General features: G+C 38.5%; 1 protein-coding gene across 3 annotated transcripts in view; it reads right to left on the bottom strand.

The window, feature by feature from the left end:
- Positions 1-6: 6 nt before the first annotated feature.
- The window catches only part of VCAN (versican), a 95805-nt gene continuing 82799 nt past the window's right edge, over positions 7-13012 (bottom strand). For all 3 annotated transcript variants that reach the window (XM_017806275.1, XM_017806276.1, XM_017806277.1), the window contains 3 exons: positions 2074-2218; positions 1389-1571; positions 7-900 (listed from right to left, as the gene is read on the bottom strand). In XM_017806275.1, coding sequence (XP_017661764.1) covers positions 770-900; positions 1389-1571; positions 2074-2218 — 459 coding nt within the window. In that variant the 3' untranslated portion in view covers positions 7-769. The remainder of the gene's footprint in view (positions 901-1388; positions 1572-2073; positions 2219-13012) is intronic.

The following is a 13012-nucleotide window of genomic DNA, read 5'->3' as shown; positions in this document are numbered from 1 at the left end:
CCTCCACACAGTCCTTTCTCATGAGTGGTGAAGCTGGAATGGAGAGCAGAAAAAAATGTTCCATACTGCAGTCCCTAGTTCATGCCTCATGCCACTTTTATGTGCTCTGTCTAAACTTTGCATCTCATGGGCACAAACTGTACCTTGGATGGGAATTGGCACAGTTCTCATTAAAAAAAAAAAAAAAGTCATGTAACTTGTGTGTTTATCTTCACCTGATAACAGCAAATTTCAGTCAGTGAAGTCATTATTTCAACCATTTCCAGCCTAGGTAAACAACATAAAAACAACGTCATAAATGACTGAAGACCTCTGAGGCCGTTCTAACCATAAATATGCCTGAAATTAGTGTGACTTTTCATTTTATATACACGATTTTAAAAACAACACACAAACAACATTAAAATCATCTTATTTACATTTTCATTGGTGCTAAAATCGAGCTGTTTAAATATTGCAGAAGGCTGGTACATATCATTAAAATGGTCCACACCGATGGCATATAGAAAACTAATAATCTTTACAGGCTGGAAATGGTTTCCTTTTATCCCCATAAGCACTTCTCCTCTTTTATTTATTTATTTATTTATTTCTTAAATTTTATGATAAACACCATATCTTTTTTTATTTTTTTGCAAAAACACATTGTGAATACTGCAGTCCGTAGTTTTCAAAACAAGTTGATAATACTCCTATAAGTGATAGAAAAGGCACAGGAAGTTATGACTTTGGCTGAAATGGTGGAGATCCCCCGTTCACCATTTAGCTCTCAGCGCCTTGAGTCCTGCCACGTCCTCATCCAGCGGTGGTAGTGCTTCGACGAGTTTAGTGATGTTCCCTTCCCCAATGAGGAGTGTTTGTAGTAGTATTTCTTAGAGTAAGTCCTTTGGTATGTGGATGCTGCAATGAGAAGGAGGAAATTAAAAAAAAAAAAAAGGGAAATTAGTTTAAAGTTCTTTAATTGGCTACATTTCATGACACAGGTCTGTTAATTCTTGGTTAATTAGAGAGTTATGCTATGACTGCTATGACTATGAGTGTGATGACCGTGTTACAGGGAGGAGAAGCATCTCTTACACACAGTGGCAGAAAAAATCGTTAGTGATATTAGGAACCTGTTGATTCCAGAAATTATAACAGCGTTATTGGTTATTTTTAAAGAATCTCAGTGCCTTCTGTAAAGACAGAAAGGAAATATTTTCATTAATATTTTAGTAGTTTTGGAGGGTTGGTGTTCTTTCCTATGGACAGAGCGAGCAGTGCTGCTGTCATAATCTTTCATACCACATTTGCTCTTCTCTTATTACTTATTAATTACTCATTACTTATTGATCATAAATTATCCTACTGTTTCTGGTCTGGCACCGTTTTGCTTTCAAAGAACTCACGATTCATGCAGGTAATTTTGGGCATGTCCCATCTTCCATTCCCTTGGCATCGGATGGTTGGGATGTGGCGCTGGATGAAACCGTCTTTGCAATGGTATCTGATGAGGGAGTTGATCTCGTAGCGAGGCTTCATCTTTCCAAAGGTCTTGGCGTTTTCCACAACAGGAGGTTGACCGCAAGCAACTTGAAGGAAGAGAGAACAACACCCAAAACATCACCCTGCAAACCCACTTTGAGCTGGGACTGCCCTCTGAGCCCTAGCTAAGGGAACGGGTCAAGGGACCTCAGTCAGACCCCTAAGAGGCACATCCAGACAAGGACAGGGGGATCAGTCTTTCCTGTAGTTCTCCAGTCTTGTAGACCAAACACAGTAGTGATGTAGATTGGAAAATGGTAGATATTGTGGTTAGTATCCCCTTTCTGGTTTAAATTGTGATGTAAATTAGAGCCAAAACTGTTGGCACAGTCACACAAAGAAGGGATTTTTCAAAAGCCTGAAAACCAGTGAAGTTACTACAGGCATTTTAAAAAAAAAGGCTCATTTTCAATATTGCTCATGTCTTCCTCAATGACACTATTTAAAAGGACTTAAAACTGAATCCACCAAGGCCCAGAGAACACGTTAATACAAAGTTTTAAATTCCAGTTTAGAGAATTATGCTTTTTGTCACTGAAAAGTTTGTACCTGTTGCTTTCTTGCAGGTGTAGGTCAGGTGATAATTGCATGGTACATCATTCCACTGCCCATTCTCGTGCCAGATTATAACAACACAGTCTTCTCCAGCAGAAAAGAAGCTGTCTGGCTGGTTTGGTCTCCAGTTCTCATATTGCTGCAGAGAGGTGAAGCAAAACCATGATCCCCAGTGCTGGAGAACATTCACATTCCATTTAACAGAAGTGCACCTTTGGTGAACAGCAATCTCAATTGTTTGATTCAGGCTGTTAAGCATGGACTAAATAAAGCTAGATTTATGAAATGCTCCCAGTCTATTAACAGGTTTTCTCAATGGGAAAAAAATATTCTGGTCTAACACCTCATTTACTGTAAACTGATGTCAGGTGAACAAAACAAAGAGACACAATTCAGCACAAGCAAAACCAGATCCTAAGTGTGTCAAAACCACTCTTTCCTACATGAAGTAGAATGCTAGGAAATACAGTAAATAGCTCATAACCCTCATTAGTCCATATCTACAAAGTGGTAAATCACAGACTGGCTTTTTAGACTCAGATTATTTATTCTCTGACCTCATTTAATGAAGTCACTCAATGAGATGACATGCAGAATTAGGTGAAACATAAGTGAATGTTTCCCCAGACCATCCCAGACTGATGTTTCCATTAAAAATGCTAGGTGGCAGACTGAGCACAGACAGCAGCCTTTCAGCCTTAGAAATGAGGATTCAAATACTGCCCTCTGCAGAAAAGCTGACTTCAGGCATCTACGAACATATATACGAATAAGAGCAGAAAGTGACAAACTGGTTTTAGAAGTAGAAATCTGGTTGTTGGTATGTGCAAAACAAACTTAACAAAAAAATCCCACAGAAAAATCTTCAAATGGCTGTAAAATATCTGCACAATGTCTTTTTTGGATGAAAATTTGGGAGGATTCAGTCTGGTTTTCAATCAATCAGGAGGAAAAATAGCAACATCGGGAGTGTCACACCAACTGAAACCTGTGCATCAGTCCTTGTCAGGGACATACAACTTCCTCCCCTAGCAGTCAGCAGAGGTTGCATAATCCTGATCCCTTTTCTCCCCTAACCTTGTTCCCAAACAAAGCACAGTAATTTGAGATTTGCACAGAGCAAAGTGAGAGAAGATTTGGAAACCATTCCTAGAGATTTTCGTTGGGATTTCTGTTGTCTGACTCTGAGAAGAATTTAATGAAGGATAAAAATAGATATCTCTAAGAGCTGGAATTCACATAAATGCCAGACATTAACCAGGCAGCTAGCCCCTTGTATGGTCAAAATTACACAGTTTCTACAGTGCTTATATTTTCCTCAGTGCTTACATCCCTCTATCTAGAGCTGGCCTATATAAATGTCATAAAAGTTTAGCTTTCTATTTTTTTAACTTTATTACATAACCCCCATTCACTGCCTGGGTGAACACATTTTAAAAATAAAGTTAACATGCCCCACACAAGTAGTATTTACCTTCCAATGAATCAAACTACGAAAAAATAAATTAGTTAAGTACTTAACATTTTCCTGCCATGTGTCATCTTACTCTTCACAGGTTTTAATTATCCAGGCAGTTTAACCATCACAGTTTAAATAAATTTGTTCTGCACTGAGTTTATTACCTCTAATATACTTCCCCCTTTTTATGTGGAACTAACTTAATTCCATCTTGACTTTCCAGTGTTTAACAGTTCTAAACTACAATGAACACTAACTCATTTACCCAGGTCCAGAATCCATTTGCTTTCAAGAACATGCACAGACACACAAAAATTGAGGAAAGCAGTAAGTCTAATGGTAGAAAATCTGATCAATAATTGAGAGCAAAGGAAAGGCTGTAACAAGCTGTTTCTTGTGGAAATGACACCAGAGAGCTGTTTGCTTCAGCAGGAATCGGAGTGTGGGAATGGAGGATATTTGATGGCTATTGGGGGCATGTGAGCTGGAGGCGCTCCCACCCTCAGCACACAGACTCCATATGCTCTTGCCTCAGCAAAACGACTCCAAAATATGCATTTGCTTTGCTGGCAGGGCTGCAGTGTAATGGCAAAGGATTATATCTGGGCCCTGTGGCTTGTTTAAGAATGTCTAATACCCTCCAGCATAACTTGCTATTACCTCACATCTGATATCATAATTGCACAGATTTATTTTGGCTGAGGACCTCTGATTTTTGCCTAGGTTTAGTGCCAGAATTGCTTAGCAGAGGAAGTTCCAGACTTCTGAATTGCTTTCTTAGGTCTCCACCCAGATCTTCTGTAGTTTTTCAACTCCTTATTTAGCCACTGATAATGGGACAATGATACAAAGAGATTCTCCCTGTTTGAGTGGAATAAACAGCTAGACAAATAAACTAATATTTTGCTTTCCTTTTATGGATTAGATCTTTGCAGGATCATAAGCATGGTTCTGATTTTCACTTACACTAGTGTAACTCAGGTGTTACTGCACCATGTCCAGTAAATATATATCAGCAAAAGAATTAATGGGAAGAAACCCTTGGCAACGCTCTTAGGTTTTGAGTCTATTTAGTTTTGTCTTGTGAATGATACAACTAGGTTAATATGCTAAAGAAAAGCTGATACCACCCTTTTAGTCCTCAGCAGAAATACTTACACCGGGTGATTGCACAGTGACCTAAAAGCTATCACTACCCTGGCTTTTAAGCAGCTTTACTACAACATTTTTCTCTGGATTGAAATATAAAGTACTTCCAGACCGCACATTTATGGACATATAACCTTAATTATGTACATGACTCAAAATCAGAGGAGGTTTGGCTTAAGACATTTTTCTCCTGCAGGCTGTGGAGAGGCAAAGCAACAATGGAATGACAGAATGGTTTGTGTTGGGAGGGACCTTAAAGCCCATCTTGTTCCCTACCCTGCCATGGGTAGGGACACCTTCCACTACCCAAGCCTCATTCAATCCACCCTTGATTAAGCCTCAGGCTCAGACAGACACTACTGTACCAGCCACTCTGCAAAGCTTTCAGCACCCACAGTGGCAGGAAAATTGGGGCTTTTTCTTAAAAGCCTAAGGTTTCTCTGTAAACTCGAAACTGCAGAACCTAACCCTGGGGACAGGATTTTGACTCCTGTTACCTCCATTTGGTCCTTGGGGAATCACTAGTCTGTCTTGCCACCATTTCAGGCTAAAAATTGGAGCTCTTGTTATGCTCTTTATGTCTTTAATTATTCTGTAATAATTAATCTTCCTTGTAGATTTTTTTCTTATTGTTGTTGAAATCAAAGCCTACACTGTCACATTGGATTTACTTGTTCCAGCTTTCTCTGCTAAAGGGCCCTGAAAATTTTCCTGCAGGCAGAGAGACTTAGAGATGGAACTGAGCTGGAATTCAGCTCTTCAGACTTTCTGCGTTGCATTAGACAATGCACTTGGCTGGCCATTCCCAGTCCATGAAGTGGACTCACAAGGGGAGTTTGGATAGAATGGTTACAAAAGCCCGTGGGGGCATTTTTTTAAGTTCCACATTTTTGGGAAGGATTTCCTTATATGGCATGGCATTAAGTCACAGCCATGTGGTGTGACAGGCTAGATAGTCACACCAATCGAGCTAAAGAAGCAAGGATTACAGCAAGAGCTGTAAATTAGAAAACTTTATTATCTAGTCACTACTTATTCTCATTCAGATGGCTGATAATTAAACAGAAGGAGCATAATCTTCCCATAATGAACAAGATCTCACCTTGAGGGAGATTTGTTATTTAAATTCTCAGATATGCAACCTTCCTTGAGGGACTCATTTCCTTAATAATGAGTAATCCACTCAGTTCTGTCAGGTGTTTGCACTGTCAAGGTGAATCTGGGAGTAAGTAGAAGCTCAGCTTTGTGACACTCCGGAAATTTCAGCCATTCCTTTATCTCCAAAAGGCCCATCAAGTGGCTGAGATAATCACTTGGATTTTGCATTCCAAGACATTTAACAAGCGCTGTGTTTAATGAAAGACAATAAAATAAAGTACTGGTGCAAACAAAATTTTACTGCTTGACCTCAGTATTGTGTAAAGACCAATAATTTACCTGAAATACTCCTATTTAGATTTACAGGTTAAAGCTTTTGCCTTTGACCTTCTGGGCAAAGGAAGCTTGTCTTCAGCATGTTTAGATAACATTAAAGTACAAATAAAACTGTCTTGGCACCTTTTGGCACTTGTTATTGTGATTTTTATTTTCTTTCATTCTGGCTGCTTCCCTATCTTATTCCTTCTTAATGCAAGACTAATGAGGCAAATTTAAAAAAACAACAAACAGTGAGAGATGTAGGGACTGGCTGACTGGGAACTACCTGTGCCATTTCATCTGAAAGTGAAGCAGCATTTCCTGCCTGGTATTTATGACTAAGCCGAGAGCACCACTGCAAACCTCATTGGCCATCATCCTTTTTTTTGTTGCTATAACAGGAATACACTTTTTTGTTTTTTTCTTCATAATAGCAGACAAAGTCTTAGAAATCTTTATCAGGAAAGCCCCTGAAAGAGACCCTCACTGTGGAGGTTCTGCTATGATTGAATAGCTCAACTAAAAGTTATATCTCACTTTCAGACAGTCCTGGTAATTACTCAGTGGCTGAACTTCGGCAAGATCAGCTCAAGGTTACAATGAGTACATAGACTCCTCATTTGTGGCTCATGCTATTATAGAGCACTACTGCTGTTACATGAAATATTTGGAAAGTTTGAACAGGATTGCATTTTCTCTAAAAAAAAATCAAACATATTTCTATGAAGATTTGGCAATGTCTGAAATACTTCCATTAATGTCACCTGGTATTTAAATGCATTTATACATTGGGAATGACAGGAAACTACCTTATAGTGTAGACTCTGTTTCACTAAAGTTCACCCCAGTCCTGCAAAGAATTTTTCTATTTAATTTTATGAATGGGATCAGTCTGACAGAACTCACTGGAAGAATTCTTGAGACTAAAAACTCCATTCAGTGACTGCTTAAGCACATACCTTGATTTAGAGGCATAGGTGGTGCCTTAAACTCTGCAGGGAAGATCAGATGCCTGAGAGAGGGACCAAGTTAAGGGTATGTGTAAACCTTTGCTGGGAGAAACTCAAATCAATTTGAAGACAACTGCTGTATTTAAACTTATCTACAAGTACACACCAAAATCACATATCATGATCCTGATGATTTTTTAGGTCATAGTTGAATAGCTTCCCTCTACCTCTTAATCTGAGTTTTGTTTGCATAGGATTTGGGAAACTGGCAGGGCTTGGCCCAGGCAAGAACACAACACTCGCCATGACTGAGTCACACTGTGAGCAAGACAAACTCCTGAGAAGAGCTTTGCTAAGGACTTTTGCAAAGGATTTCACTTGAAAGGATTGGGTTTTTTTGGTAACAGAGAGATGGGATGTATTGAAAAACTCTCTGAGTCCTATGTAGCAGCTTGCAAAAAAAAAAGGGACTCTGGAAAACATACGCTCGTGTGTACCTATGGATATCCACAAGCAGTGATTGCAGATGGAATAAGCAGGAAGATATATGCAAAAATAAATACTTTGGGAAAGAAATGTAATGAATAGGAGTTAAACTAGTGAAAAAACGCCAGCTGATGAAGCTGAAATATAAAAGCACTGTCAATTCTACATTTTGGGAGGAGCCGATTGTGAGGTGGAGCAGATAACCAGTTGACTTTTTTTAAAATAATACCACAGTATGACATTTTTTCCATGAAAAGCGGAAAACAGTGAGCATGGCGATAAACCCCCACTAGGTGACACTGTCTACTCATTGCTGAGTCCAAATACTCACTGGAGTACTCCAAAATTATAATTATTCAGAAAAGACACCTCTTTTATTAACTCTTTCAATGCTAAGTGAACCCATGGACTTTTATCTGCTCTGTATCATGGTTTTGCTGATTTTTTTTTTAGAGTAATAGCTTTCAACATGGTTCATACACTGTACAGTTCGATTTTGAGGGTATGCTATGTGTGCTGGGCTTTTGGAAGTCACTTCAGTAAGAGAATTCACTTCAAAAGTAAGTGGCAAAGAGCTGGTGAAGTTCTCTTGGTACTGGGCACATGTTTTACTGTGGAAGAAAGGTATGGTAGGGTGGTAAGTGTTGGTTGGTGTAATGTTCTTTGGGAGTCACACTGACATAATTATACGTTCCCAAATTGTATAGGGTGTGACTTATTCTTTTTGTGCACAGCTACCAGGAGAGCCATTGGGAAAAAAAATTTATATCATTTATGTCAACAATTACTGCAAATTTGAACCTGCTCAAGATTTTTAGCCCAGAGCCAACAATAATGAGGCTCTGAAGTAACTGCTGACCCCCTTGACAAAAACAAGACAAAACTCCACTTTGTCCAAGAGGACCTCCTATACTGCCTATGGCATCCTGGACTGAAAATATACCTGTCATTAATAACATTATATAGTTCTCCTCCATTTGAGTGCAGGTCAAATGAGCATCTTAAAAAGAGGCCGTAATGACTGACTGCAGCACAGAACCAAAACATTTGGTAGGTTTAAAATCTCCTTCTCCAAGGACCCTGTGGGACACGGGCACAATGAGCTTTTTGTTTGCAGCTGACTACAGCACTTTTTTAGTTTGTTTGCTTTATTTAACCCACAGAGGCAGGCTCCTTCCCTACAATACTCTGTGCCTTTTTGAAGGGTTTTTTTTGTGTTTGTGTTCAATGAAGTTACTCTTTCTGAGAGAGGGGTGCAGTTACAGATTTTTTTTTCTCAAGTTAAAGCTTTCTGATTCACCAGCCAGTGAAGGAGGGAAAAGAGAAGGCTTTGTTTTCACCAGAACTAAACTTCTGGTTGTTTTCTTTTTTCTTTTTTTTAATGTAGCTATCTAACACTGACAACCTGAGCACCAGCTTTGCAGAACACAAAGCATAAGTGCTCCTGTGATGAAGGGAAGGAAAACCAGTTCAGGTTCTCTAGGCAGCTTTAAAAGTGGCAATATGCCCCATTACTTCCCTGCCTGGCAGCACTCTCCCAGTGACAGACAATCTGGCCACAGACACTGGCCAGCTTCTTGTTGCAGCACTAATCTTATGTAATGGGGGTGAGCTCACCGCCCTGCAAAGTTCTAATTATCAGCAGCATTTTCCAGAGGATGTGAATAACCCCTTGTGAGGCACCACCCCAAGTAGCCGTATGGGTTTAATCCATAACATGAATAACTCCTTCTCTACTGTGCCTGCTCACAAGGGTCCTTAGCAGGGAAAACCCAGCCGTCTAAATACAAAGGGGAAGCTGCCAAAAGCAACACCAGATTTTTCTTTCCTTTTTTTTTCTTTTTTTTTTTTTTCTGTTTGGATGGGTGTGCTTTACAGCTGTAAAAGTTGGTATGCACAGGCCTAAGTGAACTATTTAAATTCAATTTCGCCCAGGGATCTTTTCCAGTGTCACATTTTGTTCTCTTTCCCTTTGATCAATTATTAAATGTCTCCACTGATGATGTAAGTTTTGGTGTTTTGTAGTTTGTATTCCATCACATTTAAAGTATAAAAAGATACAAATAGCATGGACAAATTTCTCTGTCCACATAGTTGTGACTGTTTAGGTCTCTGTGTTTTTCCCAAAGCTGTTTTTATTGCTCAGTGCTTTCCATGATAATTGTGGGATGAAGATTGCCCATGATACATCCTTAAAGAGTTGTTCAATATTCAAGAAATGCTGGGAGCAAAGTCTACAGGAAAGTGCAAGAATAATTTTGATTCTGTAGTTTTCTAAATGCAAATTAAGACAATATTTAGCCATTTTCACTCCAGTGCAGAATATAAATCAGAGGAAAACTAATGTTTCTCCCACACCAAGAGCCAACAGAACAGCCCTGTAACTACCCTGCAACAGAAGGAAAGAAGAGCTAACAAAATATGCTCTTAAAAATACTACAAAATTCTCTTCTGCCTCTTCAGTCTATCACTGTAATCATACCTGAAATGCCTTGAGCAGAAATTGGCTTGATTTTCAGTGAATAACAAAGGTCTAAAAATGTTGGGGTGTTGTGAGTTCTCTGAATACACTTCAGTACCTGCTCTCACTGCCTTCACCTCTGAGACAAATTATCTGAACTCAGGGACTGAGCAGATATGCCAAAGTTTTCAGTTTACAAATTCCCTTCCTGCTGCTCCACACAATTTTGGATGCTGCTCCCAGTCCAAGCCCATGACTGTGGCAGTGGCCCTTGATCTCCAGCTCTCAGTGAACTTGCTCCACATGTGAGGATCCCTGAGATTTCCTGAAAGAACATTCACTTTTTTATGTTGTATTAACACAGCTACCATTAGCTTCTTTCCCTTCATACAAAAAGGGAATGACTTATGCTACCAAAGTGGTTCATCAGCTCCAGAACATGAATCCACCTCTCCCAACTATCAGAAACATTGAAAAATTATTTCTTTCCTAAACAGGAAAAAAAAAAACAAAAGAGAATTAAAAGAAAGACCGCAGAAACATGTTGGGACAAATTTCGTCCTGCCATGGGGATACAGTACAGCAAATCAGAACAAATCAGATACGTGGCAGTGGCCAATGGATCCCACAGCTTAGTATAATTATAGCTTATTTTATTCTGCTTATTGGCCTTGGCTAAGCTCCAAGCTTAGCCAAGGAGCTCTTTGAAGATATGCTCTGACCTTAACCAAGAAGCTCCCAATTTTAATTTTTTTTTAAGAATCTGCAAAAAAGACAAATATAGGCAGATTGGTCTGACCAATGAAATCCAGTATAATGATGTATCAGTTACCTGGAAAGCAATTTATTTGTGAAAAAGTACCACCTGGACTGACAATTAGACTTGAATGCATGAGAGGTATGACACAACTACATTATTCATGTAATTTTTCACTTCTCAAGCCCAGTCTGTATTTGGGATTTAGTGTATAAAGAATGCTGAAAAAGTGTGTTTTACCAGCATATGGTGAGACTTCATCTACACCACTCAGCCCCTTGCACAAGATTATGTCACTTTGCCTGAAAGGCAGGAAACTGCTAAGCAGTTTTAAATAAAAAAAATCAACAACAACAAAAACACAAATCAAAACCCAAAACACTTTTTACAGTTAAGAAATAAACCTGCAAATACACCCTAAAAGTACCCAGATAATGATGCATTAGACACTTCAGTGAGGTAGATCTAAAAGCCTCTTCAAATTCTCTCTGCAGTAGCAGATCTGCAATACTGTGATTTAGGAGTGGACCAGTGGATAATTTTTTTTGTCTTAAAACTTTTTTTGAATGGAAAACAGGTAGACTCAATGCAGATATGGACAAAAGTCACGTGGGCCAAGAAGTATTAAATACTATTTCTTGCTTTCTCACTGAATCTGTACTTGCTTAATTATTCAAGACACCAACATTTTTCTTGGGGAATTCTGAGAATCAGAGCATGTATTTACTCTTCATTTATTCCAAGACTTGTTTTCTGTCATTATTTTTGTTCAGCATAATTCCAGTTGATGCACAAAAAGCACACAGAGGAATAGAGGGGCTTTTTTGACTGCTGCTGCTTTTGATGAATTGCTAACAGCTAGTACTTTCTAGAGGGGTTAAAAAGAATGAATTCCAAAATATCAAGGGTGTCTGATTATTTTTTTTCCACTACTATGCAACTAAACAATAATTTTCAGTAGATCTGTGAGCCTGTCAAAGGTACTCTACATTCAGTGTACGTTTCCCAGTGAGAACCTTAATTCTATATTCTCATGTACATGCTTTGTCCAACTATCATATTTAATGGTGGCTGGCATTTGGCCTCAGTTAAAAGGAAAAAAAAGGAAAAACAGAAACAGGCATAAGCTGAAAATGTCAAAAAAATTACTGATTTCCCTCCATTGAGCTCATTGGTTGAAATACCTTTTAGGGGTAAAGTTAAAAAAAAAAAAAAAAAAAGGAAATGTATTTGGGTATTTGATCCCTTTTCCAGAAATTGCTAAACAAATACATGCCACCTGGCAAAAGAGTTCCTGTCTATGTGCTGCATATTCTAGTTGGTTTCCTCATGTTTGTGGCAAAGGAGTGATGCAAACCTTGTTCCATAATCTTCAGTAATGGCGCCTGTGGTTCAAGGATTCACAATCCCAGGGGCTCTTTCTTTTTTTGTTTAAGAAAGAAAACTCATGTGAAAGAGAAATCACTAAAATTTATCACAGTATGGCGTAAACAATTCCGTCCATAACATGTTTTGCTGCTGCTGCTCTTGTTGTTGTCAATTTGCTTTTTCTTTGAAGAAAGAAAGCATCAGAACAGTATGGGGTTTTTTTCAATCTAAAACCTCATAAAATCGTGTAATCATGATTTGTAGATTAAATCAAGATCTTATTGGAGAAAATTCAAAGTAGTATCAAGATAAAGATGAAAGTACATAAACTCGTAGATGCCCAACCAGTTTTTGGATAGTATCTCCAAGAAAACTATTATCACGGGGACCCTCAGCAGAATTGACAAATTTTTCCCTATGCCAGAAGTGTTAAACAGAATTGTAGATAGAGAAGGATATTTTGGAGAGCACATCAAGCTGGGAAACAAATTTAGAAACAGCTGAAGTACAGATGCATCCTGATATGTAAAACATATGAAGGCTATTTAGGCTTTGACTGTAGGGAAAACCCATCCCTAAATTCAGAAATTCAAGTTACAACCTGAGTGTTGATGTAATAAGTCTGATTTTTATGATCACGAATTGTACTAATGCATTTAACACTATCATGAATACTACTCAGCTGCAACTACATAAAAGAGGCAATTCTTTTTACCTACATAGTATTCAAATTAATTGCAAATTTAGAACATCATCAGGGAAATACATTTGATGCATATATTTAATTAGGTCATCATTTTTATTAATCACTAGAGAGGTTATAAATCACTATAACCAGAACTGTGATTAGAAAGTATGAGAAATGAGTTAAAAGCCAGGACAAAGGA

The sequence above is a fragment of the Lepidothrix coronata genome, unplaced genomic scaffold (assembly GCF_001604755.1).
Source record: "Lepidothrix coronata isolate B3197 unplaced genomic scaffold, Lepidothrix_coronata-1.0 Scaffold14, whole genome shotgun sequence".
In the NCBI taxonomy this organism is placed as follows: Eukaryota; Metazoa; Chordata; class Aves; order Passeriformes; family Pipridae; genus Lepidothrix; species Lepidothrix coronata.
The sequence above is the reverse complement of the archived record's forward strand: the minus strand, read 5'-3'. Positions and strand labels throughout refer to the sequence as shown.